Source organism: Rhinopithecus roxellana, chromosome 12, assembly GCF_007565055.1.
Source record: "Rhinopithecus roxellana isolate Shanxi Qingling chromosome 12, ASM756505v1, whole genome shotgun sequence".
In the NCBI taxonomy this organism is placed as follows: Eukaryota; Metazoa; Chordata; class Mammalia; order Primates; family Cercopithecidae; genus Rhinopithecus; species Rhinopithecus roxellana.
The window spans coordinates 110,086,777-110,113,372 of NC_044560.1; the positions used below are offsets into that span (position 1 = coordinate 110,086,777).

General features: G+C 51.5%; 1 protein-coding gene across 6 annotated transcripts in view; it reads left to right on the forward strand.

Moving 5' to 3' along the window:
- Positions 1 to 26,596, forward strand: part of MYH14 (myosin heavy chain 14) — a 101,671-nt gene that overhangs the window by 16,347 nt on the left and 58,728 nt on the right. For 5 of the 6 annotated variants that reach the window (XM_010369535.2, XM_030913282.1, XM_030913281.1 and 2 more), the window contains exons 4-12: positions 4,101 to 4,128; positions 4,274 to 4,376; positions 5,182 to 5,205; positions 6,611 to 6,703; positions 7,518 to 7,581; positions 9,971 to 10,069; positions 11,979 to 12,119; positions 22,331 to 22,426; positions 25,001 to 25,119. In XM_010369535.2, the coding sequence (XP_010367837.2) occupies positions 4,101 to 4,128; positions 4,274 to 4,376; positions 5,182 to 5,205; positions 6,611 to 6,703; positions 7,518 to 7,581; positions 9,971 to 10,069; positions 11,979 to 12,119; positions 22,331 to 22,426; positions 25,001 to 25,119 (767 nt within the window). The remainder of the gene's footprint in view (positions 1 to 4,100; positions 4,129 to 4,273; positions 4,377 to 5,181; positions 5,206 to 6,610; positions 6,704 to 7,517; positions 7,582 to 9,970; positions 10,070 to 11,978; positions 12,120 to 22,330; positions 22,427 to 25,000; positions 25,120 to 26,596) is intronic. The other variant, XM_030913285.1, reaches the window with a different exon arrangement.

The following is a 26,596-nucleotide window of genomic DNA, read 5'->3' on the forward strand; positions in this document are numbered from 1 at the left end:
TCCACCTCCCGGGTTTACGCCATTCTCCTGCCTCAGCCTCCCGAGTAGCTGGGACTACAGGTGCCCGCCACCTCGCCCGGCTAGTTTTTGTATTTTTAGTAGAGACGGGGTTTCACCGTGTTAGCCAGGATGGTCTCGATCTCCTGACCTCGTGATCCGCCCATCTCGGTCTCCCAAAGTGCTGGGATTACAGGCTTGAGCCACCGCGCCTGGCTTTTTTTGTATTTTTTAGTAGAGACGGGGTTTCACCGTGTTCGCCAGGATGGTCTCGAACTCCTGACCTCATGATCCGCCCATCTCGGCCTCCCAAAGTGCTGGGATTACAGGCTTGAGCCACTGCGCCCGGCCACATCTCAGAATTTCTTTATCCACTCGTTGGTTGATGGACATTCAGGCTGATTCAATATTTTTGCAATTGTGAATTGTGCTGCTATAAACATGTGTGTGCAAGTGTCTTTTTCATATAATAGCTTCTTTTCCTCTGGGTAGATACCCAGGGTGGGGTTGCTGGATCAAATGATAGATCTACTTTTGGTTCTTTAAGTAATCTCTATACTGTTTTCCATCATTAAATCATCAAAAAATAACAGCTGTTAGTGTGGATATGGTGAAACGGGAACACTTTTACACTGCTGGTGGAATGTAAACTAGTACAACCACTATTGAAAACAGTATGGAGATTCTTTAAAGATCTCTGTTCACTCTTTCTCTGAACAATATTGGTTGGGTGTGGGGCTTCTGTGAACATTTCCCTTGAGACAGTAATTCCCAGAGTGTTCATTCATTCATTCAACACTTATTGTTGAATTGTGGATCTGATCTCCATTGTCATGGGGTAAATGTAGCCCCTTAGACAGATGGCAGCACAAGGCAGTTGTGTACAGCTGGGCAGGTTGTACACTGAACAAGGGTATCCATCCAAGGGGCCACCATTCACACCATGACAACATAGATCAGTCTTGGCAAAATTATGTGATTAACATCTATTACATATATAATGCCCTTATTATATATTTGATATATTTCATCTATTTTAATAAATATTTAGTATTTATTTGTTTATATCTATTAAACATTTAAAAATTATATCTATTTCACACCTGTAATCCCAGCACTTTGGAAGGCCGAGGTGGGTGGATCATGAAGTCAGGAGATGGGGACCAGCCTGGCTAACACGGTGAAACCCCATCTCTACTAAAAATACAAAAAATTAGCCAGGTGTGGTGGCGGGTGCCTGTAGTCCCAGCTACTTGGGAGGCTGAGGCAGGAGAATGGCATGAACCCGGGAGGTGGAGCTTGCAGTGAGCGGAGATCGCACCACTGCACTCCAGCCTGGGCGACAGAGTGAGGCTCTGTTTCAAAAAAAAAAAAAGTTTTTGTTAAAAAAGGAAAAACCCCATGTAATAGTACATAACATTCAGACCCTTCAGTCATGGCTTCAAAACCCATCTGTGCCACTCACCATTTCTGTCCCGCACCCCAGCCTCACCCACCTTCCTGTCAAACATCCCTAATCCAGTCCTACCTCAGGGCCTGAATATGAATATATTATAGTTATTGAATATGCATATTAAATACGAACAAATTATTAAATGTATATATTTAATTAAATAGTGTAATATTGTGAAAATATTATGCTTATTTAATATGCATATTCAATAAGTGTATTATTTTATTATACTTTATTTTGTTTTATTATACTTCATTTTTATTTTATTATACTTTATATTTATTTTATTATATAAGGGTAATGTTGATTTAATAAACTATACCTTTTTAATATGCATATTCAATAAGTATAATAAATTAATGTGTTAAATAGTATAACATTAAATTAAATGGTATATTAAATAGCATAATATTGTAAACATATTATGCTGGTTGTTTTTTTTTTTCTTTGACAGAGTCTCACTCTGTCACCCAGGCTGGAGTGCAGTGGCATGACCTTAGCTCACTGCGACCTCCACCTCACGGGTCCAAGCCATTCTTCTGCCTCAGCCTCCTGAGGGGCTGGGACTATAGGCACATGCCACCACACCCAGCTAATTTTTGTATTTTTAGTAGAGACAGGGTTTCACCATGTTGGCCGGGCTGGTCTTGAACTCCTGACCTCAGGTGATCCGCCTACCTCAGCCTCCCAAAGTGCTGGGATTACAGGCATGAGCCACTGCGCTCAGCCTAATATGCTTATTTAATATGCATATTAAATGGGAGTATTAAATGGGAATATTAAAGTCTCCAAGTAGAATAGTGGATTCATCCATTTCTCCTGGCAGGTCTATCAGTTTCTGCCAGATTAATTCATTTAACCTCATAGCAAATCTATGAAATAGGTTATCTCCTTGTCCCTGATTTCTGGGTGGGGAAACTGAGGCACACAGCAAAGCAGTCGCTGCCCATGGTCACACAGGTGGGTGTATGCTGAGGTGGGATTCGAACCCAGGGCCCCCGGCCACCGTCTCCCTGTATGTCACACTGTGTGTTATATTTCCTCCTGTGCTGTGCACTGTGCTGGGTGTGTTTTGAACATTCTGAGTTCTGACTACAGCCCTGTGAGATGGCAGCTGATTTGAGCCCCATTTTTTTAGATGGGAAAACAGGCACAAAGCACCTCAGAGAGTGGCCCAAGGTCACGCAGCAAGTCAGAGAGACAGCTGGGTGGTGAATCCGTGTGCATATGGTCCCCCACACCAGGCTGCCAAGTCTGGGGTCCTACTGGATGCAGCTTACTCCCTGGTTTGAAGACACCCAGAGGATGCCTGTCCTGCTGAAAAAAACATTCAGACTCTTTGATCATAGCTTTATTTATTTATTTATTTATTTATTTAGAGACGGAGTCTCACTCTTGTCGCCCAGCTGGAATGCCATGGCATGATCTTAGCTCACTGCAACCTCCGCCTCCTAGACTCAAGCGATTCTTCTGCCTCAGCCTCCCGAGTAGCTGGGATTACAGGCAGTACCACCATGCCTGGCTAATTTTTGTATTTTTAGTAGAGACGGGGTTTCACTATGTTGGCCAGGCTGGTCTTGAACTCCTGACCTCAGGTGATCTGCTGGCCTTGGCCTCCCAAAGTGCTGGGATTACGGGCGTGAGCCACTGCGTCCAGCCTAATCATGGCTTTAAAACCCATCACACCACTTGCCATCTCTGCCCCATCCCCCAACCTCACTGGCCTTTTTGTCTCTCAAACATCCCTAACTCAGAGCCTTTCCCCTGGCTGTGCCCTCTACCTGAAATGCTACCTCCTCTGAGAAGCCTTCCCTGCTCCTTCCCCCAAGTCGATTCTTATTACCTAACACCAGGGTTTTAGAATCCTGGGTCTATCGACATTTGGGGCTGGATGCTTCTTTGTCATAGGAGGCTGTCCTGGGCATGGTAGGTGTTTAGCAGCACCCCTGGCCTCTACCCACTCAGTGCCCATGGAACTCCCCTCTGTCAGGGTAATAACCAAAAATGCCTCCCAGACATTGCCAGGTGTCTTCTGGCGGGAATAGAGGACATAATTGCCCCCATTTAAGAACCACTGCTTCATTCTATTCCTGATTTAGTTTTCTTCCCAGTGCTAATCGCTATTTGATTGTAGGTTTTCGTCCCCTGCATCTTAAGTGAAAGCTTTGTAGGGGCACACACCCTGCCAGCTCCCCACTCCCCTCCATGCCTGGCGCTCAGTAGGTGGTCAGCATGCGATTGTGGAATGGCTGTGTTAGGCCCAGGGCGGGCGCTGGGGTAGACATCTTATATCACAGGACCTCACTCTTGTCTTTGAATCTCACACGCCCAGCATGAGGCGGCACACAGTAGGGTTTCATGTTGAGGTTGCTGAATGAATCCTATTCTGTTCAGTTGAGGGAGGCTGTCTCCATTGTACAGGTGGGGAAACCAAAGGTCAGAGAGGGGCAGCTGCTTTCCCAGGGTCACACAGCAAGCAAGGGGCTGAGCTGGATGGGGAATTAGAATCCAGGAGTGTTATACGTCAAGACCCAAGCTTTTCCTCACTCCTTGGGAATAATTTTAAAAAGGCAGCAGTGAGTGTAAGGGACCAGAGGGCCCTGCTAGAGACTCTCTCAAATGACACATCCCCCCACTCTGTCCCCTACAGATCGTGAGGACCAGTCCATTCTCTGCACGTGAGTAATCTGGAAGGACTGGACTTCCTGGAGGAGGAGGGAGGGGCCCGGGTGGGGCGTGGCTGTGTTTGGAATGGGCAGGGCAGGTGGGGAGCTTGCCCGAGGTCACTGCCAACCCCTTTGCTTCCCCTTGTCATCCCCACAGTGGAGAGTCTGGAGCTGGGAAGACGGAAAACACCAAGAAGGTCATCCAGTACCTTGCCCATGTGGCATCGTCACCGAAGGGCAGGAAGGAGCCGGGTGTCCCCGTAAGCACCCCAGCCTTGGGACACCCCCTGGGCCCTGCCACAGCATCGCCCCTTCCATCTTGGGCTTTCCTCGCAATTGCCTCTTCCCCTCATGGAGGACCTTCTCCTGGATGTCTGTGCCACCTGAGCACCTACTGTGTGCCTGGGGTGGGGCTGGAAGCAGAGTCAGGGGGACACAGAGGTGTGAGGGTCAGTCTTGGTCTCATTGGCTCTCGGAATGGCTCCTAGTACTTAGTAGGTGCTTTATTTTCTGAGCACCTACTGTGTCAAGCCTGATTTTAGGTGATCATGATGGCCGGGTTTGTCGTCTAAGTGAATGTTACAAGGTGCCCCCCACTGTTCCAAGCCCTGTTCTCCCACTGCCTTACTTACCCCTTGGGTGGGGTGGGTGCTGTTTTTCTGTGCCGAAGATGAGGAGCCCAGGCATGGGAGGGGTGAGTCAGTTGTTGGTCACGCACCCAGGAAGAGGTAGAGTGGGGGCCGGGCACAGTGGCTCATGCCTGTAATCCCAGCACTTTGGGAGGCCGAGGCGGGAGGATCACTTGAGCCCTGGAATTCAAGACCAGCCTGGGTAATACAGTGAGACTCCATCTCTACAAAAATTTTTTTAAATAAAGGGGGTAGAGTGGGATTCAAACCCAGGCGTGTGGTCCCCCAGGCCACCCTACTCCACACACCCGGTTTCCCCAGTTCCCCTTCCCCCACCCCCTACACCACCACCCGAGATCACCGGTTCACCTGTGTGTCTGTCCACGTTCCATGTGCTGTGTCCTGGTCCGTGTCTCGTGTCCCGTGACTTCCTCAGGCCTCCGTCAGCACCGTGTCTTATGTGAGTAGCAGGGGATCACCTCCAGTCTTGCTGCCCCTAATGCCTTCCCGGCCACCCAGTGCATGATCTTCTTGGTAGACAGGGCCCAAGGCAGCAGTGGTCCCACCTGCCATGGATCCCCCTGCCCCCCCACTGCTGTTCATGGCGGCCCTGCTGTGTGTGTGCAGACGGACCACAGACACCAACATGAAACAATCCAGAGAACGAAACTACCACTTATTACTGATCTACTAAACATGTCCAGCAGGGTCCCACAGACGCTGCGTGTGTACAACCAGAGAGTGGACAGTGTAGCAAGGGAAATACATGCATGCCCTGTGTTCTTCTGTGTGCCAAGTCGTGTGCCCTTCACTTTGTGTATCTTTTTTCATTTGACAAAGCATCCACCTAGCTAGATCATGTCATCTTAACACAAGCAAGACGTGGACTGAGAGAAAACACACACAGGCTGCCATTTACGAAGCACCTACTGTGTGCCAGGCTCTGACACCAAAGGGGTTGGAGGGAAGTTTGGAATAGGGTTCCTGCCAAGGAGTAGCCTGGCGGGGCTGGGAACCCACTATTTTCTGAAGGCCTATTATGTGCCAGACTGCTTGAAGCACTTTACATAGGTGATACAGATTTTTGCCTTAGTTAAAAATTCTAAGCTGGGTTTGGTGGCTCAGGTCTATAATCCCAGCACTTTGGAAGGCTGAAGTGGGAGGATTGCTTGAGGCCAGGAGTTCAAGACGAGGCTAGACAACAGAGTGAGACCCCATCTTTACTAAAACTTTTCAAAATTAATTGGGCATGGTGGCGCTTGCCTGTAGTCCCAGCTACTCAGGAGGCTGAGGTGAGAAGATTCCTTAAGCCCAGGAATTTGAGGCTGCCATGAGTTATGACCATGCCACTGCACTCCAGAATTTCTACAAGCAACGCATGAGTACCCATTCATTGTAACAACAACAAATCAGATGAAATGAAATTCCTGTTTCCTCCCCTCAGTCCCCTTCCTTGGAGTGCCTTATACTGTTGACAGTTTGGTGTGCATCCTTGCAGACCTTTCTCCATATGTTTACAAACATGTATATATCTGTAGATTTAAGAGTCTTGTTTTGTGGTGTTTCTTCCTTAATTCATATTTTATGAATGGGATAACATTGTAGACATTGTTCTGCAACTTGTTTTTTTGTTTGGCTTGGTTTGATTTGGTTTCCACTTAACAATATGTCTTGGAGATGCTTCCCTCTTTCCCTCACAATAGACAGATGGGCAAGACCCGGATACAGGAAGGGGGCACACACCCAGACACACAAAGGCCCCTCACACACAGATACTCAGCCAACTGGAGACACAGCCTGAGCTGGGCTGGCCTGGCCTCCTGCCCCATTCCCACTGATCATGCATCATCTCCTGTGCCTGGCAGGGTGAGCTGGAGCGGCAGCTGCTTCAGGCCAACCCCATCCTAGAGGCCTTCGGCAACGCCAAGACAGTGAAGAATGACAACTCCTCCCGATTCGTGAGTGCCAGGGGTGGGCAGTGCTGGCTGTGTCAGGGATATAGGAACTGGGAACCTGGGAGTGGACTTCAGGGGAAAAGACATGTGGATCTGTTGAGGCAGGAGGGGCTGGGGTCCTGGACTCGTGAGTCTGAGGGAGGAGGGGCTGGGGGCCTGGACTCCTGGGTCTGAGGGAGGAGGGGCTGGGGACCTGGACCGTTGGGTCTAAGAGAGGAGGGGCTGAGGGCCCAGATCCCTGGGTCTAAGAGAGGAGAGACTGGGGACCTGGACTCTTGAGTCTGAGGGAGGAGGGACTGGGGCCCAGACTCCTGGGTCTGAGGGAGGAGGGGCTGGGGGCCTGGACTCTTGAGTCTGAGGGAGGAGGGGCTGGGGGCCCAGATCCCTGGGTCTGAGGGAGGAGGGGCTGGGGGCCTGGACTCTTGAGTCTGAGGGAGGAGGGGCTGGGGGCCTGGACTCTTGAGTCTGAGGGAGGAGGGGCTGGGGGCCTGGACTCTTGAGTCTGAGGAAAGAGGGGCTGGGGGCCCGGATCCCTGGGTCTGAGGGAGAATGGGCTGGAGGCTGGGTGCCTGATTCCAAGGGAGGAGCAGCTGGGGACCGGGGGCTGGGGAAAGAAGTCCAAGGAGCCAAGACCTTGAATTCCGATGGGGTCCCTCGCTGGGGACTCACCATAGGATGGGGTTCAGGTAGAGGGAGCAAGGAAGTGCGGAGGCAGCCCCAGCTCTGGGAGCAGTGGGTGTGGGGTTTGGGCTGTTCTTCAGGTCTGAGCAGGGAAGGAGACCCTCCGCTGAAGCCCACCCACTTTGGTCTCTCCCAGGGCAAATTCATCCGCATCAACTTCGACGTTGCCGGGTACATCGTGGGCGCCAACATTGAGACCTGTATCCTGTCACAGTCCATGGGGGTGGCAGCCGAGGGGGGCAGCCTTTCAGACAGCACTGAGTATGGGAAGCACCTCCCACCGCAGGGACCCCCTCCCTGCTACTCAGATGGGACCCGATGCTCAGGCAGCATCTGCATGGGGAGGGGAGGGTGGGACTTCTGGTGTGTATGAGGCCAGTACAGACTTGCTATGGGGTGGTGGGTTGGTGTCCACCCAGTTCAGCCATAAGGGGAGTCCCAGCACTCAGCCTGCAGTGGCACTCATGGTGACCCATGACAGTGAAATGATATAGAGCAGTGTAAGCAAAGGGAAAAGGCACGTGGGGCCATGTCTCCCGGGGACCAGGCACAGGCTCCTAGAACCGTCTCCAGCAGAGGCACACGGGACACCAGGTGGGGCAACACTGATGAAATGCTGTCCCAGAGAAGCGCAGAGAGACTCAGTGTCAGGGTTTTCACTGGGGGCTGGTCACATCCCTGCCTGCACCCCCACCCCCCGCCCTTAGTATGAACCTAAATTCCACACTCCCAGGAGGAAAGCAGGTGATCAGTGTAAACCACGGTGTTTGCACAAACCCTTTAGGCCCAGCGAACCCCTCTCATCCTGTTAGAGGATGCTGGAACCCTCCTGAAATCCAGGTCCCCAGACGTTAGCCAGGGGCCCACCTGGCCAGCAGGCCTTTCCAGGGGAGCATCTCAGGCCGGCTGTGTTCACCCTTTTCTGTTCAGACGGCATATGGGTGTTTAAAGGAAATTAAACAATAAAACACAGGCACTCTGGGAGTGCAGAAATGAAGAGGATGGGCCAAGAAATCGTACCAACCTGGGTTCAAATCCCAGTTCTGCCACTTGGAGACTCTGGGGACTTGGGTACGTGATTTGGCCATTCCCTGCCTCAGTTTCTCCCTCTGTAGAAGGAGAAGGAACATAGAACCTACTCTACCCTAGAGGGGTTTGGAGGATTTTGGAGTTAAATGCTTGGCCACAGCACCTGCTACATAGCAGGCACTCAAGAACAAGCTATTGTTATTAGCAATTGGTGATTAAATTAGTGACCAGGCATGGTGGCTCAAGCTTGTAATCCCAGTACTTTGGGTGGCCAAGGCAGGTGGGTCATTTGAGGCCAGGAGTTTGAGGGGTTAAGCAAAGTGTCTGGTGTTTTGTTTTACTCTAAGATGTCTTGGCTGGGTGCAGTGGCTCATGCCTATAATCCCAGCACTTTGGGAGGCTAAGGCTGGAGGGTCGCTTGAGCTCAGGAATTCGAGGCCAGTCTGGGCATCATAGTGAGACCTCATCTCTACTAAAATAAAGAAAATTTAAAAATTAGCCAGGTATGGTTGTGTACACCTGTAGTCCCAGCTACTCAAGAGGCTGAGGTGGGAGTATCGCCTGAGCTGGGGAGGCCGAGGTTATAGTGAGCTGTGCCTTGTGCTGCTGCACTCCAGCTAGGGCAACAGAGCCAGACCCTGTCTAAAAAACAAAAAACAAGAGTCTTGCCACCTTTTAATATGTAAGTTTGACACGTGACTTTCTTAGGAGGGAGAGCATGCAGAGACAGTCTAGTTGAAGATGGGAGCTGATGTATCTGCATGGGGAAGCTGAGGCTGGGAGAGTACAAATGGCAGGAGACATTCTCACCCACGGGTAACTTTGAACCAGGCATTGTTCAGGGTGCTTCATGCACAGTAAGTCATTTATCCTCACAGCAACTCATCCAGGATCAGTGAGGGTTTTGTTTTGTTTTGTTTTTGAGATGGAGTCTCACTCTGTCACCCAGGTTGGAGTGCAGTGGCGCAATCTTGGCTCACTGCAACCTCCTCCTCCCAGGTTAAAGCAATTCTCCTGCCTCAGCCTCCCAAGTAGCTGAGATTACAGGCACCTGCCATCACACCTGGCTAATTTTTGTATTTTTAGTAGAGACAGGGTTTCACCATGTTGGCTAGGCTATGTTGGCTAGGCTGGTCTTGAACTCCTGACCTCAGGTGATCCACCTGCCTCAGCTTTCCAAAGTGCTGGGATTACAGGCGTGAGCCACCGCACCCACAGGGTTGATGAGTCTTTTAGAGACAGAGCAAGACCCTGTCTCTAAAAAGAGAGAGAGAGAGAGAGAGATAGAGAGAGAGAGAGAGAGAGAGGAAGGTCTCATAAAGGTGTTATTTTTGAGCCCCTTGAACAGGTAGATGAGGAAACTGAGGCACAAGTGCTTACGTGACATGAGCACGGCTGCTCATCGAGTTAGTGGCAAAGTCACTAGCCTGGGCTGTGAACGACTCCACTGCTCCACAGGAGAGAAGGAGGCAGCGTGGGCAGGGCAGGCTCCTGTAGCGGCCTGGCAGCGTCGGGGCTCTCCCTTCCCCCCTATCTAGCACCTTGACTCGCTGTGACCAGACCTGCTGGAGAAGTCGCGCGCCATCCGCCAGGCCAAGGACGAGTGCAGTTTCCACATCTTCTACCAGCTGCTGGGGGGCGCTGGAGAGCAGCTCAAAGGTCAGTGCCGCCCCGTCTCACCCTGCTCACCCGGGGGAGGGTGGGCACCACTTCTCTCGGGGTGGCCCCCTCTGGGGAGGAAGCAAGACGGGGGGGCTCTAATCTCCGTCAAACACCGATTTCACATGAGGCTTCCGCAGCCCCGGCTCTCGCTGCGTAGTGGCGTCTGTCGCACGGTGGGTTCTGCTGCGCTCTGGTTCCAGCTCTGTCCCTGGTCTGGCTCGCGCCCGCTGTCAAGGCCACGCAGCCCCCCGCCGCCTGGTGGCTCCTGCTCACGCTCGCTTCCGAAGCTCCGTGGCTTCTCTCTCGCGCGGCTTCTCCTCACTCCGGCGGGTGACTCCGGCTTTGCTGAGGCTCCTCCTGGTTCCTGACGACGCTGGTTTGTGTTGCTTCTCGGCTCCTGCTGCCTCGTGCTCCCCTCTGCTCTGGCTCCGAGGCCACGGCTCCTGCCGGAAGTCCTCCTGTCCCTGCTCCCTGCTCCTCCTGCCCTCTGGCTGCCCAAGCGCCCTTGGCTCCTGTTTGCAGTGGCTGGCACTGCCCTGCGGCTCCCTCTGCTCCTGGCTCCTTCCTCCTGGTGGCTGAGGCCGCTTCCTGGCTCCTGCGGCCATGTAGCCCCTCCTCATCCAGGTTCCCACTCACTGTGGCCTTTGAGACCGCATGTCCTTGGGCGCCGGCCCCTGCCTCACATGGCTTGTGCTGAGTTGGGCCTTCAGCCCCACCGCTTCTGCCAACCAGTGGCCCATGCCTGCTCTGGGCACTTCTAGAGACTCGAAAGTCCCTGCGGAGGGAGCAAAGAGGAGTGGTATAAAATGGGCGGAGGCTCATGCCTGCAATCCCAGTATTTTGGGAGGGCGAGGCAGAAGGATTGCTTGAGCCCAGCAATTCCAATCCAGCCTGAGCAGCATAGTGAGACTCCATCTCTATAAAAAATAATAATAATAAGCTGGGCGTGGTGGCACACAGCTGTAGTCCCAGCTATGTGGGAGGCTGAGGTGGGAGGATTGCTTGAGCCCAGGAGTTTGAGGCTGTGGTGAGCCGTGATTGCATCACTGCACTCCAGCCTGGGCGACAGAGTAAGACCCTGTCTCTAAAAAAATTTTTTTTTTTTTTGAGATGGAGTCTTGCTCTGTTGCCCAGGCTGGAGTGCAGGGGCCAGATCTCAGCTCACTGCAAGCTCTGCCTCCCGGGTTCATGCCATTCTCCTGCCTCAGCCTCCCGAGTAGCTGGGACTACAGGCGCCCGCTACCTTGCCCGGCTAGTTTTTTGTATTTTTTAGTAGAGACGGGGTTTCACCGTGTTCGCCAGGATGGTCTCGATCTCCTGATCTCGTGATCTGCCTGCCTCGGCCTCCCAAAGTGCTGGGATTACAGGTGTGAGCCACCGCACCCAGCCTTTTAAAAAAATTTTTTAGGCCGGGCGCGGTGGCTCAAGCCTGTAATCCCAGCACTTTGGGAGGCCGAGGCAGGCAGATCACGAGATCAGGAGATCGAGACCATCCTGGCGAACACGGTGAAACCCCGTCTCTACTAAAAATACAGAAAAATTAGCCGGGCGTGGTGGCGGGCGCATGTAGTCTTAGCTTCTCGGGAGGCTGAGACAGGAGAATGGCATGAACCCGGGAGGCAGAGCTTGCAGTGAGCTGAGATCCGGCCACCGCACTCCAACCTGGGCGACAAGAGCGAGACTCCGTCTCAGAAAAAAAAAAAAAGAGAGAGAGAGAGAGAGTGGTGGTTTCATAGGTGCTAAACGCCCACTCCACCCCCAATCCTTCCCACCACACTTGTGAGAAAGGCCTCCACCCACTTGACAGAGAGGTTGTGGCATATCCTGGGATTGCCACCAATGAATCCAGGATGAGTCCGACTCCACAGCCCACCCTTGACCTTGACCCCACTCATTGCCCCTATAGCCGACCTCCTCCTCGAGCCCTGCTCCCAGTACCGGTTCCTGACCAACGGGCCATCATCCTCTCCCGGCCAGGAGCGAGAACTCTTCCAGGAGACGCTGGAGTCGCTGCGGGTCCTGGGATTCACCCACGAGGAAATCATCTGTGAGTGAGCCCCGTGGAGGCCAGGGGTGGGGGGGCACCCACGGAGAGCCAGGGACCTGGCCAATGATGCCCTGATCTCTTTGCTGAAGTGTTTATTGAGCACCTACTGGGTGCAGGCACTAGGGCCAGAGCAGGACATGAGACTCACAGACATGTCTGCCTTGGGGAAGCTGACAAAATGAGAGCCCCCAACCAAGTCAATAAGGAATCACATGGCCTGTTAGTAGGCTGTGAGTGCAGCTGGGCGCGGTGGCTCACGCCTGTAATCCCAGCACTTTGGGAGTCCGAGGCGGGTGGATCATTCGAGGTCAGGAGTTCGAGACTAGCCTGGCCAACATGGTGAAACACCGTTTCTACTGAATATACAAAAAAGTTAGCCAGGCGTGGTGGTGGGCACCTGTAATCCCAGCTACTCAGGAGGCTTAGGCAGGAGAATCGCATGAACCTAGGAGGTGGAGGTTGCAGTGAGCTGAGATTGCACCACTGCACTCCAGCCTGGGTGACAGAGTAAGACTCCGTCTAAAAAAAAAAAAAAAAAAAAAAAAAAAAAAAAAAAAAGACCGTGAGTGCCATGGAGAAAGATAAGCCAGGGGACTGGGGAGGGAGGGGCACAGCTTTAAGCAGGGGCTCAGGGGAGGGCGGACTGAGATGGGGATGTTGGAGCGAAGTCCTGAGGAAGTGAGGAAATGAGCGCTGGAGATGTGGGGGAAGAGCATTCCTGGCATAGGGAACAGCCTGTGCAAAGGCCCTGAGGCAGGAAAGGGGCAGCATATTTGAGGGATTGATACTTCTGGTGGTGGGGCTGCAGAGGGGTGGGGAGTCTCAAACACCAGCCTAGGAGGTTGGGACTTTATCCTGGGATGCTGGGGAGCTGTGGGAGGGCTGGGAGCAGGGGCTGGACAAAGTCAGCTCTGGGAGCAAGAAGACCCCTTGGGGGCCATGTGAGGGACACGCTGGAGTGGGTGGTGCTGAGACCAGAAGGAGGCTGCTGAGGGGCTAGGGAAAGCCCAGGATGCTGGCCCAGGGCTGCAAGGTTGGCCCAGGCTGCGCGGCACTGGTCGTTTGGTGTTAAGTGCTCAGCTCATCACCCCCGTGTCAGGGTGCTGTGCCCGACCCCTTTTTTCTTCTTTTGAGATGGAGTCTCACTCTGTCGCCCAGGCTGGAGTGCAGTGGCACGATCTCAGCCCACTGCAACCTCCACCTTCTGTGTTCAAGTAATTTTCCTGCCTCAGCCCCCCGAGTAGCTGGGATTACAGGCGCCCGCCACCACGCCTGGATAATTTTTCTATTTTCAGTAGAGATGGGATTTCACCATGTTGGCCAGGCTGGTCTCAAACTCCTGACCTCAGGTGATCCACCCTTCTCAGTCTCTCAAAGTGCTGGGATTCCAGGCATGAGGTGCTGTGCCCAGCCTGTGCCCCCACTTTTTTCGCCAAACAGCATGTTTTGACAGCAGCTCTGTTTCAGTGCTGCATTAGTTTGCTTAGGCTAACAAAGTACCACAAACCAAGTTCCTAAAACAACAGAAATTGATCATCTTGTGGTTCTGGAGGCCAGACGCCCGGGATCATCGTGTTAGCAAGGGTGGTTCATCCTGGGAGAATTGGCTCCAGGCCTCTCCCTGGGCTCCTGGTAGTTTTCTGGCAATCTTTGGCGTTCCTTGGTTCATAGTCACATCACCTGATCTCTGCTTTTGTGTTCACATGGCAGCTCCCTGTGTGTGCATCTGGGTCCAAAATCCCCACTCCCCGTCCCCCCGCAAGCTTTTTGGTTTTTTTTGAGATGGAGTCTCGCTCTGTTGCCCAGGCTGGAGTGCAATGGCGCAATCTCAGCTCACTGCAACCTCCACCTCCCAGGTTCAAGCGATTCTCCTGCCTCAGCCTCTTAAGTAGCTGGGATTACAGGCGTGCGCCACCACACCCGGCTATTTTTTTGTACTTTTAATAGAGACGGGGTTTCACTAAGTTGGCCAGGCTGGTCTTGAACTGCTGACCTCAAGTGATCCTCCCGCCTTGACCTCCCAAAGTGCTGGGATTACAGGCATGAGCCACCACACCTGGCCTCCTACCCCACTCTGGTATGACTTTATCTTTACTCATTACATCCATAATGACCCTGTTTCCAATCATGTCACATTCTGAGGTCCTGGGGTTTGGATCCCCAACATACCTTTTTAGGAGGGGGTGGTGTAGACATGATTCAATCCGTAACAAGTACGTAGGTGGACCTCCGCCTTTTCAGAGGCTGCATAATGTTTCATTGTTTGCATGAACTATGATTCTTTTAACCAAGCTCTCCAAAGAAAGACCTTTAGGTGTTTCCAGGGCTGCCTCTGGGTCTAATTGTCCTCTGGCCTCTGGCGCTGTGGGAGGCCCCAGGAGCTATTGTTGGCTCCAGGGCCGGATTGGAAGGGCTGGAAATGGAGCGTAGCTTGGCTGTCTACCCAGGCTGCAAACAGCAGGGCCTCTTGTGGCCTATTGACACAGGGTCTCGGGCCTCTCCCACACCCACCCCGCTGCATTTCCCAACCATGGTTGCATAATTCCCCAGCCTGCATGACTCTGCAGCTGGGCAGCTGGCACACAAATTCAGACTGTGGCTGCAATGGGGACCTGGGCCTCCCAGCCTGTCCTCTTAGGTCCTGCCTGGCCTCTTGTCCCCATGAGCTCATGTGACCCTCCTGGCAGCTGCCCTGCTGTGTGGCGGGTGCAGGCAGCAGCTCTGATTTTTGGAGTTCAGAAATGAAAACTTTGCAGCAACCTATGCGTGTAGTGACATAACCTGAATGTGACAAAACCAAGCCTTCCCGCTCTTCCCTGGCCCTAGATCCCCACTGTTAAGCTTCTTGTGTCTCCTTCCAGAAATATTTTAGGAATATAAGAAAAGACATGTATTATTTTTCTATAAGAGATGGTATTCTCTAGCCCCACAGCTGATATTCAGCTGTCAACATCACTGTGGTGATAAAAAAAAACTTGAAGCGATTTCAAAAGTTCCGACCAGGCGCAGTGGCACACGCCTGTAATGCCAAGTTTGGGAGGCCGACGTGGGCAGATCACCTGAGGTCAGGAGTTCAAGAACAGCCTGGCCAACATGGTAAAACCTGGTCTCTACTAAAAATACAAAAATTAGCCAGACATGGTGGTGTGCACCTGTAGTCCCAGTTACTCGGGAGGCTGAGGCTAGAGAATCACTAACCTGGGAGGCAGAGGTTGCAGTGAGCCAAGATCTCACCACTGCGCTCCAGTTTGGAGCAGAGCGAGACTCCATCCAAAAAAAAAAAAAAAAAAAAAACTTCCTGGATGTTGGTTGCTCCAGCTGGCTGGCTCCCTACCCTTCCACTGGAGACCCCCCTGGACCCTGGCCCAGCACTCTGGCCTAGTTTAGTCTGGGCCAGGCAGTGCTGGAGTTAAATACTCAGCTCATCATTGGCTCACTCCTGTAATCCCAACACTTCGGGAGGCCGAGGTGGGAGAATCACTTGAGGCCTGGAGTTCAAGACCGGCCTGAGCAATATGGTGAGACCCTGTCTGTACTAAAAATTAAAAAAAAAAAAAAAGGCCGGGCGCGGTGGCTCAAGCCTGTAATCCCAGCACTTTGGGAGGCCGAGACGGGCGGATCACGAGGTCAGGAGATCGAGACCATCCTGGCTAACACGGTGAAACCCCGTCTCTACTAAAAAATACAAAAAAATTAGCCGGGCGAGGTGGCGGGCGCCTGTAGTCCCAGCTACTCGGGAGGCTGAGGCAGGAGAATGGCGTGAACCCGGGAGGCGGAGCTTGCAGTGAGCTGAGATCTGGCCACAGCACTCCAGCCTGGGCAGCAGAGCAAGACTCCGTCTCAAAAAAAAAAAAAAAAAAAAAAAAAAAAAATTAACCAGGTGTGGTGGTGCACACCTGTAGTCCCAGCTGCTTGGGAGGCTGAGGTGGGAGGATTAAGTGCAGGAGCAGGAGGCTACAGTGAGCTACGATTGCACCACTGTACTCCAGGCTGGTGATAGAATGAGACCCCATCTCAAAAAACCCCAAAACAAAGACACAAATTACTCAGCTCATCACTCCCATGGAAGGATGCTCTGGACCACCCTCCCCCTCCACCCACCCACTCCCCTTTCCTACTGACTGGTATATTTTGGCCATAATTCTGGTTCAAAATGTATAGGTGGACCTCACTCCTTTTTGCAGCTGCGTAAGGTTTTATTGTTTAAATAAACTATGATTGTTTCAACCAGTCCCTTGCAGATAGAGCCTTAGGTTGTCTCCATTCCCTTACGATTGGAACAATTAAAAAAAAATGCTAAGGCAGCGCAGTGGCTCACGCCTGTAATCCCAGCACTTTCAGAGGCCAAAGCAGGCAGCTTGCTTGAGCTCAGGAGTTTGAGACCAGCCTGGGCAACATGATGAAACCCCGTCTTTACAAAAAACACAAAAAGTTACCTGGGCGTGGTGGTGTGCACCTTTACTCCCAGCTACTTGGGGGGCTGAGGTGGGAGGATCACCTGAGCCTGGGAGGTGGAGGCTGCAGTGAGCCGAGATCACACCACTGCACTCCAGCCTGGGCGACAAAGTGAGACTCTGGGTCCAAAAGAAACAAGCGACTGTGAATATCCTTGTAAGGAGGTTCTTGTGCTCAAGTGGAAACAGACCTGTAGGTACAATTCTTAGAAATGAAATGCCGGCTGGGTGCGGTGGCTCACACCTGTAATCCCAGCACTTTGGGAGGCCGAGGCAGGCGGATCACGAGGTCAGAAGTTCGAGACGAGCCTGACCAACATGGCGAAACCCCGTCTCTACTAAAAACACAAAAATTAGATGGGTGTGGTGGTGCATGCCTGTAATCCCGGCTACTCGGGAGACTGAGATAGGAGAATCCCTTGAACCTGCGAGGCGGAGGTTGCCGTGAGCCAAGATCATGCCACTGCACTCCAGCCTGGGCCACAGGGCAAGACTCCGTCTCAAAAACAGAAAAGAAAAAAAAAAAAAAAAAAGAAATGAAATGCCATGTCCAGAGAGATTTGTGATTCTTGTTTGTGTTCAGCATAAAAAAAAGAATCGAACAGCTTTAAGATATAATTCACACGTCACACCATTCACGTATTTAAACTGTGCAATTCCATAGAATTTTGTATATTCACAGATTTGTGCATCTATCATACAGTCACTTTTAGAATACTTTCAGTAGCCCAAGAAGATAACACACACCCCTTAGCTATTCCTCCAGGCCCTGTCTGTAGCCCCTGGCAACCACTCCTCTGCTTTTTGTGTCTACGGACTTGCCTATTCTGGACATTTTTGTTTTGTTTTGTTTTTTCAGACGGATTCTTGCTCTGTGGCCCAGGCTGCAAGCTCCGCCTCCCGGGTTCACGCAATTCTCCTGCCTCAGCCTCCCAGGTAGCTGGGACTACAGGCGCCCGCCACCACGCCCGGCTAATTTTTTTGTATTTTTAGTAGAGACGGTGTTTCATCGCGTTAGCCAGAATGGTCTCGATCTCCTGACCTTGTGATCCACTCGCCTCGGCCTCCCAAAGTGCTGGGATTACAGGCCTGAGCCACCGCGCCCCGCCATGAGCATGTTTTAAATTGCAGAGAATCTACCTCGTCGCCATCCACAGGGTGGCGCTAGTTTCCAGTTCCTCCAGCCATATACGGGGAGCACCTGTGTATCCACCTGCACACAGCAACCATGGCTGGAAGCTGTTTTGTGTTTGGTGATGTGGCGGATGAATGAGCTCTCATTACAGTTGCTTTCTGTGTTTTGCTTACAAGGGGTAGAGTTGGTCACTTTTTCACAGACTCTTCTTTTGACAAGAGACAGAGGGTCAGGGAGGTGGGGTGTCCTGTCCTAGGACTCACCCCAATTCAGGAGGAGGAGACAGTGCCGTGGTGGAATCCACATCTGACCCCAAAGCCAGCCCATGATCCAGAGAGAGAGGCCGACACCTCAGTGTCACCCACAGGGAGCCCAAGGCAGAAAACATTTGGGGCCAGTCAAGGCAGGGTGTCCATCCATCTCCTTCCCCACTTCACATCTCCACCTGCCAACCCTTGGCATCATAAATGCCATGCTGAGAGGTTCAGCAGGTAGCCTGGGACACAGGGAGGCGTGCTGGCCTCTCACATGAGGCGTCCGCAGGCCAGGCTTGCTAGAGATGGGCGAGTCTGATGTCAGCAACAAGAGCTGACTGCCAAGTCCTCAGGGCATCAGATGCGCCCCAGGGCCTGGCACAAACACAGCTTCGTAAGCCAACTGCAGGAGGCCATTTTATTTGTTTTTTTTTTTTTGAGACGGAGTCTCGCTCTGTCGCCCAGGCTGGAGTGCAGTGGCTGGATCTCAGCTCACTGCAGCTCCGCCTCCTGGGTTTACGCCATTCTCCTGCCTCAGTCTCCAGAGTAGCTGGGACTACAGGCGCCCGCCACCTCGCCCGGCTAGTTTTTTGTATTTTTAGTAAAGATGGGGGGGGTTTCACCATGTTAGCCAGGATGGTCTCGATCTCCTGACCTTGTGATCCGCCCGTCTCGGCCTCCCAAAGTGCTGGGATTACAGGCTTGAGCCACCACGCCCGGCCAGGAGGCCATTTTAAAGGCCATTGAGGGAAGCCAGGTCTGGACGGGGTCTAAGCTGATGTTAAGGAATGATCATTAAGTTTGCTGGGCCAGATGCACTGTGGGTCTGTGAGGATGTGTCTGTCTTTCTTTCTTTCCTTCCTTCCTTCCTTCCTTCCTTCCTTCTTTATTTTTATTTTTATTTTTATTTTTATTTTTATTTTTATTTTTATTTTTTGAGACGGAGTCTCGCTCTGTCGCCCAGGCTGGAGTGCAGTGGCCGGATCTCAGCTCACTGCAAGCTCCGCCTCCCGGGTTTACGCCATTCTCCTGCCTCAGCCTCCCGAGGAGCTGGGACCACAGGTGCCCGCCACCTCGCCCGGCTAGTTTTTTGTATTTTTTAGTAGAGACAGGGTTTCACCGTGTTAGCCAGGATGGTCTTGATCTCCTGACCTCGTGATCCGCCCGTCTCGGCCTCCCAAACTGCTGGGATTACAGGCTTGAGCCACCGCGCCCGGCCTTATTTATTTATTTATTTATTTATTTATTTATTTATTTATTATTTTTTTATTTTTTGAGATGGAGTCTAGCTCTGTTGCCTAGGCTGGAGCGGAGTGCGGTGGTGTAATCTCAGCTTACTCCAGCCTGCGCCTTCCAGGTTCAAGCAATTCTCCCATTTCAGCCTCCTGAGTAGCTGGGATTATAGGCACTCACCACCACACCCAGCTTATATTTTGTATTTTTGGTAGAGATGGGGGTTTCACCATGTTGGCCAGGCTGGTCTCGAACTCCTGACCTCAAGTGATCCACTCGGCTTGGCCATTCAAAGTGCGGGCATTACAGGTGTGAGCCACCGCGCCCGGCCTAGGATCCTTCATTTAATCATATCTGCAAAGTCCCTTTTGCCATGGAAGATCACATTCACAGGTCCCAGGGATTAGGTTATGGGTATTGTTGGGGGCTGTTATTCATCCTGCCACCCCCTCTGAAAACATCAGTGTGTATTTCCTAAGAACATTCTTTTACACAACCACAGACCCGCAGTGTCACCAGGAAATCGACTTCAGCACAGTACTATTATCCAGTCCACAGACCTTACACCAGTTGTCCCCCAGCTCCAAAAAAAAAAAAAAAAAAAAAAAAAAAAATTCTCTCTTGTGCATGATGGAGTTTCACTCTTGTTCCCCAGGCAGGAGTGCAGTGGCCCGATCTCGGCTTACAGCAACCTCTGTCTCCCGGGTTCAAGTGATTCTCCTGCCTCAGGCTCCCGAGTAGCTGGGGTTACAGGTGCACGCCACCACGCCCAGCTAATTTTGTATTTTTCGTAGAGACACAGTTTCTCCATGTTGGCCAGGCTGGTCTTGAACTCCTGACCTCAGGTGATCCGCCCACCTCGGCCTCCCAAAATGCTGGGATTGCAGGCTTGAGCCGCTGTGCCCGGCCCTCTTGCTCTCTTTTTTTCCTAGTCATCACATCTCTCTTTTTTTTTTTTTTTTTTTTGAGACAGAATCTTGCTCTGTTGCCCAGGCTGGAGTGCAGTGGTGCAATCTTGGCTCACTGCAAGCTCCACCTCCCAGGTTCATGCCATTCTCCTGCCTCAGCCTCCCGAGTAGCTGGGACTACAGGCGCCCGCCACCACGCCCGGCTAATTTTTTGTATTTTTAGTAGAGACGGGGTTTCACCGTGTTAGCCAGGATGGTCTCGATCTCCTGACCTCGTGATCCGCCCGCCTCAGCCTCCCAAAGTGCTGGGATTACAGGCGTGAGCCACCGCGCCCGGCCCACATCTCTTTACTGTCCTTCAGTCTGGAACTCTTCCTGAGTCTGTCTTTATCATTCATGGTTTTGACACTTTGGAAGATTACAGACTGGTTGTTTCGTCTCTATTTGGGTTTGTTTCCCTGCGATGACATTCTAGTTACATGTTTTTGGCAGGAGTATTCCAGAAGAAATGCCGACCTCCCAACCCCACTCACACACACCTTTTTCTAAGCCACCTTTGTGTTGAAGTATAGTATATACACCAATAAAATGAGCACAAGCCCTTGGCATCCAGCTTGGGGGAGTTTTGGGAGGTAACGCTCTGTATATCCAGCACCTGGGAGCCCCCCATGTCCCTTCCCACCACCAGTACCCCCTCAAGGTAACCATTATTCTGACTACTTCTTTTTTTCTCTCTCTCTCTTTTGGGACAGAGTCTCGCTCTGTTGCCCAGGCTGGAGTGCAGTGGCGCGATGTCGGCTCACTGCAAGCTCTGCCTCCCAGGTTCATGCCATTCTCCTGCCTTAGCCTCCCGAGTAGCTAGGACTACAGGTGCCCGCCACCATGCCTGGCTAATTTTTTTTTTTTTTTTTGTATTTTTAGTAGAGACAGGGTTTCACCATGTTAGCCAGGGTGGTCTCAATCTCCTGACCTCGTGATTGTCCACCTCGGTATCCCAAAGTGCTAGGATTACAGACATGAGCCACCGTGCCCACCCATTATTCCAACTTCTGAGTATAGAGTTGTGTTGCCTCTTCTTGGGTTTGTTACAAATAGAATCACATGGTGCGCACTTTCTCACCTGGCTTCTTTCTCTTGACCGTGTGTTTGTGACATTCATCCGTGTCCAGTGAGGGAAGGGGGCTTTGGAGAAGCCAGTTCCACAGACACATTGGTTTTGTAAACATTCCTAGAGTTGGACATCTATAATATGTGTCCTTTTCTGTATGTGTGCTGTGCATACGTATTTACATTCATAAACCTATGCTAACCTATGCTAACCAGTGCAAGTCACAAGAATCCACTATACTTTATACTTCCCCCCTTTTGCACATAGATAGCAGTAAGCCGCACACAGCATTCTTCACCTCCTATTTTTCACTCATTGTGGTAGAAGTCGTTCCATATCACTGTAGACCTTCGTTCATTTCCCTGAGTCCTTTTACATTCTATTTGCAGTGTTTCCCAAAATACACAACGTAAGCAGACACTGGTTAAGTATCATAGCGACAGGGCAAACCTCAGGTATAATAAACTCAAACCAGAATTCACTGATTTGTTCACGCATTTCAAGGCCTGCCCAGTGTCAAAGATGGATTCTTTTTTTTTTTTTTTTTTTTTTTTTGAGACAGAGTCTCGCTCTGTCACCCGGGCTGGAGTGCAGTGGCCGGATCTCAGCTCACTGCAAGCTCCGCCTCCCGGGTTTACGCCATTCTCCTGCCTCAGCCTCCCGAGTAGCTGGGACTACAGGCACCCGCCACCTCGCCTGGCTAGTTTTTTGTGTTTTTTTAGTAGAGACGGGGTGTCACCGTGTTAGCCAGGAGGGTCTCGATCTCCTGACCTCGTGATCCGCCCGTCTCGGCCTCCCAAAGTGCTGGGATTACAGGCTTGAGCCACCGCGCCCGGCCTTTTTTTTTTTTTTTTTTTTTTTTTTTTTTTTGAGATGGAGTCTTGCTCTGTTGCTCAGGCTGATCTCATACTCCTGGGCTCAAGTGATCCTCCCGCCTCGCCCTCCCAGAGTGCTGGGATTACAGGTGTGAGCTATCATGCCCAGCCCACAAGTGGATTTTAAGCTGAGGGGTGGTGATATAGTTTGCCTTAAGCTTTTTAAGTTACATTTTTAAAGGGCCAGTTAAGACCACACATCAGGGTCCAGAGCCACACGTGACCTCTGTCCTTGTGTCCCCAGCCATGCTGCGGATGGTCTCAGCAGTTCTGCAGTTCGGCAACATCGCCTTGAAGAGAGAACGGAACACGGATCAAGCCACCATGCCTGACAACACAGGTACTGCCCCTGGCCTGCCTGCTCCAGACCCCCAGCCCCTGACCAGGCAGTGCCCAGCCCTCTTGCGCCCCTGTCTCACATAGAAAGCATCCCCCTTCCAGCCACACCTGTCTCCATCCCAGGATCCCTCTGATTTCCTTCTTCTTTTTTTTTTTTTTGAGATGGAGTCTCGCTGTGTCGCCCAGGCTGGAGTGCAGTGGCGCTATATTGGCTCACTGCAAGCTCCACCTCCCGGGTTTACGCCATTCTCCTGCCTCAGCCTCCCGAGTAGCTGGGACTACAGGTGCCCAACACCACGCCCCACTAACTTTTTGTATTTTTAGTAGAGATGGGGTTTCACCCTGTTAGCCAGGATGGTCTCGATCTCCTGACCTCGTGATCTGCCCACCTCGGCCTCCCAACGTGCTGGAATTACAGGCGTGAGCCACCGCACCCGGCCGATTTCCTGCTTTTTGCTGAGTCTTTGCCAAAATAACATCGACCACTCTTTTCCTGATTCTAAAAGTGTGAAAGTGAACCACACCAGCCCGACAGAGGGGAACAGCAGGAGCCCATCCTCCCAGACCCTCTCTCCCCACAGGGAGCCAACATCAGCATTTGGCATAGCTTCTCCAGCCTCTGTGCTCTGCAGAGACACACTTCTTTTTGCCTTTCAAGAACAGAATTATAGTCAATATCCCCTACTTTAAACCAAAATAGAAATAGCTATGTTTCTTTATTATTATAAAATAATACAAGCTGGAAGGGGAAAAATCGGCATGACAGAAAAGTAGAAAGGAAGAGAGAAAATTACCCATAATCACCTGTAATCCCAGCACTTTGGGAGGCCAAGGCAGGTGGATCACCTGAGTCCAGGAGTTCGAGACCAGCCTGGCCAACATGGCAAAACTCCTTCTCTACTAAAAATACAAAAATTAACTGAGAATGGTGGCGAGTGCCTGTAGTCCCAGCTACTCAGGAGGCTGAGGCAGGAGAATTGCTTGAACCCGGGAGGCGGAGGGTGCCCTGAGCTGAGATTGAGCCGTTGCACTCCAGCCTGGGCAACGGAGTAAGAATCTGTCTCCAAAAAAAAAAAAGGGGGAAGAAAAAGAAAGACAATTACCCATAATCATACCCCCAGAGATCATTGCTGCTCACATTTTGGGATGTGTCTCTCTGGGCTTTGTTCTGTGTCTGTATCACTGTGTATATAGATTGTCACAGAAATGGAATTGTGCTTCACCCCCTCTTCCCCTGGAGACAGCAAGAGCTTTCTGTCCTGGTTATGAAATCCGACGGGCTCATTTCTAAAAGCTGCACAGCACAGAACATAGGAGGACAGGATGCATTACCCCACGATGCTGCTGGTAACAGCATTACCTGAGGCAGCTGGGGGCTCTGTACATAGGCACCCAGCAGGTGTGCTGTGCATACACATTTACTCATTTGTTTTACAAAACTGGAGTCAGACCCCGCAAACTGTTTTGAAACCTGCTATTTTTTTTCCCCTGAATGCTTTGGGGATAATTTTCAGGTTATTTACAAGAACTCTACTGGCATTCCTTCCCTCCCTCCCTCCTTCCCTCCCTCCTTCCTTCCTTCTTTTAGACAGAACTGTATTGGGACTCCCTCCCCTCCCTCCCTCCCTCCCTCCCTCCCTCCCTTCCTTCCTTCCTTCCTTCCTTCCTTCCTTCCTTCCTTCCTTCCTTCCTTCCTTCCTTCCTTCTTTCCTTCTTTCCTTCCATCTTTCCTCTTTTAGATGAAGTCTTGCCCAGGCTGGAGTGCAGTGGCACCATCTCAGCTCACTGTAACCTCCACCTCCCATGTTCAAGCAATTCTCCCTGCCTCAGCCTCCCGAGTATCTGGGATTACAGGCACACGCCACCATGTCAGGCTAATTTTTGTATTTTTAGTACAGACGGGGTTTCACCATGTTGGCCAGGTTGGTCTCAAACTCCTGACCTCAGGTGATCTGCCTGCCTTGGCCTCCCAAAGGGCCTCCCTGGGATTACAGGCAGGAGCCACCGTGCCCGCCTCCAGTGTAGCTTTTAGTGACTGCAGAACATTCTTTCAAATCGGCCAGGCACCTGTAATCCCAGCTGCTCAGGAGCTGAGGCAGGAGAATCACTTGAACCAGGGAGGCCGAGGTTGTAGTGAGCTGAGATTGCATCACTGCACTCCAGCCTGGGTGATGAGAGCCAAACTCTGTCTCGAAAACAAAACAAAACAACAACAACAAAAAACACATTCAGAATATTCTTTCAAATGGATGAAGCCCGACCCATCTAACCAACGCCCGCTTCGTGGGCCCCCAGGTTGTTTCCTGGTTTTCTCCGGTTAGAAACAACACTGCTCTGAACATCCTCATGGTGCGGTCTTTGCTCACGTGCGGGTTATTTTGCCAGTTCTGGTTCCTGGAAAGAGAACAGTTGGGCAGAGAACGTACACACTTTTGGGACTCATAATGCCTCTCCTGGGAAAGGCGGGTCCCGTCTTCTGCTCCCCCGACAGTGTGGGGAACGGTGCACTCTCCCTTGCTGGGCAGCAAGCGCCTCTTCCCAGTGCTGATTGGGTCTTGGTGCCTCTCGCCCTCAGCTGCACAGAAGCTCTGCCGCCTCTTGGGACTGGGGGTGACGGATTTCTCCCGAGCCTTGCTCACGCCTCGCATCAAAGTTGGCCGAGACTACGTGCAGAAAGCCCAGACTAAGGAACAGGTAGGCAGGACTGGCGGTGGGCAGGCACAGGAAGAGCCAGGCATCCTGGCCCTGGGTCTTTAAACAGTGTATGCCGTTTTTCCCACCACGCAACAGACTTTTGCTGAGTGCCCGCTCCGTTACCGATCCTGGTCTAGGTGCCAGGAATAAAAGCAGTCATCAAGACAAGTACCAGGCCCTCAGGGACCTCAAGTTATAGTAAGGAAATGGATAATAAAAGTTAAACAGGATGTGGCTGGGAGTGGTGGCTCACGCCTATAATCCCAGCACTGTGGGAGGCCAAGGTGGGAGGATTGCTTGAGCCCGGGAGTTTGACACTGCAGTGAGCCCTGATTGCACCACTGCACTCCAGCCTGGGTGACAGAGTGAGACTCTGTCTCTAAAAAAAATTAAGTTAAAAAATTTAACAATAATTAAAAAAAAAACAGGATATAAATGCAACATGGTATCCTAGAAAAACAAAAAACAAAAGCTCAGGACGCTTTTAGATGGTGAGAGCACCTATGAAGGGGAGGTGTGGTTGGTCAGGAAAGTCCTCTCTCAGGACGCTCTAAGGGCATAACATTCGAGGGGAGACCTAGATGGTTTGAGGCAGACGGAACCGCAAGTGTAAAGGCCCTGGGGGTGGAGCAGGCTTGGGGAGTTGGGAGCATTAAGCGAGTCAGTGAGGCTGGGTGTGGTGGCTCACGCCTGTAATCCCAGCACTTTGGGAGGCCAAAGAGGACAGATTGAGCTCAGGACAGATTGAGTTCAAGACCAGCCTGGACAACATGGTGAAACTCCATCTCTACTAAAATACAAAAATTAGCTGGGCGTGTGGCACACGCCTGTAGTCCCAGCTACTCGAGAGGCTGAGACATGAGAATCACTTGAACCTAGGAGGCAGAGGTTGCAGTGAGCTGAGATCACGCCACTACACTCCAGCCTGGGCGACAGAGCGAGACTCTCAAAAAAAAAAGAGGAAGGAAGGAAAGAGGGAAGGAAGGAAGGAAGGAAAGAGGGAAGGAAGGAAGGAAGGAAGGAAGGAAGGAAGGAAGGAAGGAAGGAAGGAGGGAAGGAAGGAAGGAAGAGAGAGAGAAAGGAAAGAAAGAAAGAGAGAAAGAAAAGAAAGGAAAGAAAAAGAAGGAAAGAAAGAAAGGAAGGAAGGAAAGAAAGGAAGGAAGGAAGGAAAGAAAAAAGAAAAGAAAAGAAAAAATTGAAGGAGGTCAGGTCAGTGAGGCTAAAGAGGAAGGGAGAGAGGGTGGGTGAATCCACAGTCAGAAATATCAGCAAGGGGCAGATCATGCAAGGTCTTAGGGGCCACAGTAAGGAGGTGAGTTTTATTGAAAGTACATAGGAGGCCAGTGAGGTTTTAAGCCAGGGAGTGGCTTAATTCAGTTTGTCTTTCACAGAAAAATCCCCTTGGCTGCTGCATGGAGAATTGGGTTCAGGGATGCAGGTAGAGGCGGGGAGACTTAAGGAGGCTGCAGTCAGAGTC